We start from the raw sequence: 4,852 nt of genomic DNA, 5'->3' as shown, positions 1-4,852 counted from the left end.
CAGAAGCATCAACATCTTCTACTGTCTGATGGAGATGAACGACGTCTCATTTTATCAGGAGATACAATGGCTGCTGGATTCAGGGAAGAAACTCTCAGTGTCTGACTGTTCAGCTCTGGCCTTCATGCTGCAGATGTCAGAGGTTCTGGATGAGTTGGACCTGGAGAAGTACAACACATCATCAGATTGGGGACGACGGAGACTGGTTCCGGCTGTGAGGAACTGCAGAAAGGCTCGGTGAGTCCAGATGTTTTCATTGTGTGAATGCTGATTCAGCACTATTGTCCTCCTGTTTCTTCTTCTTTCTTCAAGTTGATTCTGGATGTTTTTGGCCTTTAACCACTTCCTTCATCCTCTGGACTATTTTGTTTTTTACTTTATTCTTTGTTTTTCCGCAGTTTTAGAAATATAAATACATTAAACATTCAGATTCACACTAACAGAAACTGGAGAGCATCCAGTTGGACAAAGATAATTAAATAATAACAAATAGTAAAACCCAATGTGAGTTAATTACATTGATCATACATTTGGTTCATATGGATGTTTCATTTCTTCCAATATATTTTTTATCATCATCAAGTCTTAATGACAGTCTCTCCACTGAATGAATTTCCTTAATTTTTCCTTCCAGTTCAAAGATGATGGTGGTTCCACATCTAGCCACTTGTGAGTTATAGCTTTTCTTTGTGCTGCTAGTAATATTAATATTAGATATCAGTCTTCTTCAGTAAACTACCTAAGTAGACCTCAGTAAAATCACAGGTTAAATTTAAGTCCATCATATATTGATTTCCTTTATCACCTTCGACCAGTAGGGGGCGATCGAAATACATTCCAAAGACATAAAATGTTCACCAGACACATTCCCACAGTTCCTCCAACATTTTGTCTTTTCAGGGTCGTTACATAATTTACCCCTAATATTTGAGGAAACAAAAAACTCACCAGGTTTTTCCAATAAAATTCCTGGACTTGAGCTGAGAATCACAGAAATGCGAATATTTAACCAAACATCATCAGTTATTGTTATTTTTGAATTCTTTTAAATTTAATGTATGTTGTGTTGAATTTTATTTGTAAACATGAATATAGTCTGGATATTATTTTTTGGGACATTTTCCATTAAATGACTCTAAAAGGATTTTAATTAGATCCGTCTCCTCCTCCTCCAAAAACTTTATATTTTTATTGTAATGGTGTCTCAGCAGGAAGAAAATAAAAAAGTTCAATTTTTTTCAATTTAGTTTTCTTGAAGTTGTTAAACTTTTTAATACATTGTTTTTTATAATCTTCCAGTAACTTGTTATAACATTTTCTCACCACTGTGTGAATCTGATCTTTACTTACAGGGAGGAAATCTCTATGATAATCAGTCATCATAAAATCTGAACACTTTCAGTTTTTCTTGCTTTTAATGTTTTCTGCCATGTGTCCAATGGTACTTTTATCAGGTCTGCATCTATATGTCTTTTAATAAGACACTGATCTCACAGTAGGACAAATCTGTCTTTCCATTTAGCTTCACATGTTGGGTCAAACCAACCGATTATCAGTCTAATCTGTGTTGATCTATGATAATATAATAATATACTTTAAAAAAAAAAAAGGTTTTATTGGCTCTAGTGCCCTTTATTTGATAGTTAATTGACAGGAAAGTTGGTAATGAGAGATGGGGAAAGACATGCGGCAAACGTTGCCAGGCCGGGAATTGAACCTGCAACAGCCACGTCGAGGACTAAGGCATAAGGGACATGGACACATGTAAGGACTAAGGACACATGGGTTGTGCTTAACCCCTGTGCCACCACAGCACACCATAATATACATTTAATATAATATTACCTTAATGCCCTAATAATCTTCTAAATATTTTAAAGCTCATCCATCCTTTACTTTTAAAAGTTTTAGTGTCTGGAAATTTACTCTGTTTTTGTTTAGCTCAGATAAAATGAGTGATTATTCTGTCCCAATCATTGAATTGTTTGGCAGGTTCCTGTCAAAAAGCCTGAAATAAATAATCCTTGGTAAAAGGATCATCTTTATTATATCTGACTATGTAGATTTATGGGTAATAATGACCAATGCTGTAGATCTGCTCTAATCTCTGATATCAGTGGATGTAACTGCATCCAAAAAGGTTGAATCTACTTTATAGATTTATTATGTCAATTAAATCTGGGCATTTTCTGAATCCTTAGTGATTATTGATAGTTAATGATTGAACCTGTTTTCTGTAGATTTAATTTATACCATATTAAGAGCTGAATGTCCTGAGTAAAGAGAGGAGATCAGGTTGACTGGTTCCGGGTCAGTTAGCGTTAGCAGCTTGTCGTTAGCAGCTGTAGAGAATAAAATCATTAATTTCTGGCTTGTTATATTCTCTTGTGCTCCCGGATTCAATGATTCCATGTGTGGAAACAAAACCACACAGAGATGACAGTCAACACTCCACGTCATACATTTTCAGAGTTTATTCTAACATTTAAAAGTATAAAATCACATCAACAACACATACACTTCATACAGACTAAAACAGGCATTCATTTACCTGAGACAAATGGAAAAGAAGAAGACAGAAAGAAAAGCAAAGGCGTCTTTGGAGAGTTGCAAGAGTAAATCTTGATTTGTTACTCCTGTGTACAAACTTTTATAGTAAAGGTGTATTCTTGTCTTTAATTTATTCAAATAAGGCATATCTTTGCTCATCCAACCAGGAGCTGTCTCNTGCATTCTTCCAATCAGGTGATTGGTGGTGATCAATAGTGATGATTGACTGATCAGAAGGTCAATTTGATGTAATAAGTGAGGAAGAGGAAGCAGATCAGGAGGACAAGATCCAGGACAGACAGGGACCTGAAGAAGCAGCTGGAGGCTTTGACTAGGACAGTGCCCCCTGCTGGAGACACTAATTAGTGTTCAGAACCACCAGATGGGTCAGAACCATCGGAACTGAAGTTCCTGCAGCCCGGAAGCAACAAACATGTTGTGAATGAGGATGCAGGTGGACATGGATTTTATTTTTATTTAAAAATAAGTTTTTCCAACATTTTGAAATTTAGTCTTATTCTTCTTTGATAAAAATTCTCCAGCTACAGAAAACGGCTGCTCACTCGGCCCAGATGAGGCTGGAGAGCAATGAGACTGTAAAGAAAAGAGGAAGAGGCTTTGATAGATGGTATTTGGTTGTTCCAGTAACTCAGAGGATCCAGAGTCTTGGTCTTATCGCCTCTGGCAGGAATCGCTGCTCCTCCTGGACATCAGGAGGAACTTTTGGTCTGAGAAAGAAAGACTCATAATAAAACTTGTAATCCCATGTAGATAAAGTCAAACAAGACTCAAACTATACTGACAATAAAACATGTCAAAAGTTGTTAAACTTATGACAATATTCACATGTATGATGTATTTCATTGTTATACAACTGAGATACTCATTTTGACAGACAAAAGCATAGAATATGTTGGACGGGCTTTGATCAGAAGCAAAACTTTGAGTCATAAACAAAAACGTAGAATAGCAAGAAAAGATTTCCGACATGTGCAAATAAGTCTGTTTTGCAAATAATTTTTTCACTTCATGAGACAAAAATGTGTGATTTTAATTTTTTTAAAAGTTTTTTTTTTTAAGCAAAACTCAGTAGGCTTTTCTCATGGTTACATGCATTAACAATTCAATTTTTGCTTTTATTTATTTATTTTATTTATTTATTTTCGTTTTTCTGCAGTTCCACGTTAAAGTTTGATGCAGCTCTGCTTTCCTGAATGGACCGTCTTCATCTCCACTGCAAGTGTAGCAAACAGGCAGCTCTGTTTTATAGATTACAGTTCACTAAAAGGCTGCATTGTGCCCTTGTTTATATTTTAATAGTGTAATTCTGTAAAGACATAATATGTCTGGTGGTCTAGCTCTGATTTACATGTCCTGCTAAATTGCGGGTTTGAATATGGCAATACTTTCTTTTAACAAAATAGACCTGCAGAAAGAAATGACTAATAAAATATCTTACATATGCATAGTTGTATGTCCTATCTAAAGATTTTCCTTAGCTTTGATTATATATCTCACAATTTTGTAATTTATCATTGTTTATTAAACTCTGAAAGCTGAGAGGCTTTGTTAATATTCTGTCCTAGAATGCGGTTAGATGAGCCCTTTTTTTGTTGAGCACCTGCCCCTTTAGTGGTCTCTGCACGGCCCTGCTGTATCGTAAAAGATGAAGAATTATTTTGTCAAATGCATTTGACAGATTGACAGATTCACTTCCTTCACACAGTTTGGCGCTTTAATGTCATTTCGAAACAGTTCCTGTATCGGTCATGTGATTTGCTGAAACCAATATGCACACCGACACGGGTTTTGGTCTACGGGCTTAATGCAGGCGCCGACGCATCCGTGTTGCCGGAGCCATCATTAGTGACTCCTTAATGTCACTTTATATTTCAATATAAAGTGACATTAAGGAGTTGGCTAGAATTTTAATGTTCCATCTACATGTTCTCAAATTGACAACCAAATAACTGTTACCTGGTCAAAGCATCATGTAGTGATTTTGCTTTTTCTCCATTAATGGATCTTTGCAAACTCTGTGCAGGATGTCATCGTGAATCTTCAGTTTTTCCCATTTTTAGGTTTTTTAGCCTTTAGAGCTGACCCAAGTCTGTTTCGTCTTGATCGTCGTCTCCCTCAGATGATGAATGGGTGACTTGGGATTGGACAGCATCATTTCTCTGTTAAGAAGCTCTTGAAGTAAAAAAGCAGGCAGAGGTTCTTCACCTGGCTGGACTGACTGCTCCAAATCCTGGACCAGCATGAAACCATGAATCTCTGCTTTGGACCTTCATCCCAATAT

General features: G+C 36.3%; 1 protein-coding gene across 1 annotated transcript in view; it reads left to right on the top strand.

Annotated features, from left to right (window-relative positions):
• The window catches only part of LOC103154129 (ribonuclease inhibitor-like), a 30,759-nt gene that overhangs the window by 5,591 nt on the left and 20,316 nt on the right, over positions 1-4,852 (top strand). Inside the window, exon 3 of the mRNA XM_016662434.1 lies at positions 4-237. Within this exon, the coding sequence (XP_016517920.1) occupies positions 4-237 (234 nt within the window). The remainder of the gene's footprint in view (positions 1-3; positions 238-4,852) is intronic.

This window comes from Poecilia formosa, unplaced genomic scaffold (assembly GCF_000485575.1).
Source record: "Poecilia formosa unplaced genomic scaffold, Poecilia_formosa-5.1.2 Scaffold374, whole genome shotgun sequence".
NCBI lineage: Eukaryota > Metazoa > Chordata > Actinopteri > Cyprinodontiformes > Poeciliidae > Poecilia > Poecilia formosa.
The sequence above is the reverse complement of the archived record's forward strand: the minus strand, read 5'-3'. Positions and strand labels throughout refer to the sequence as shown.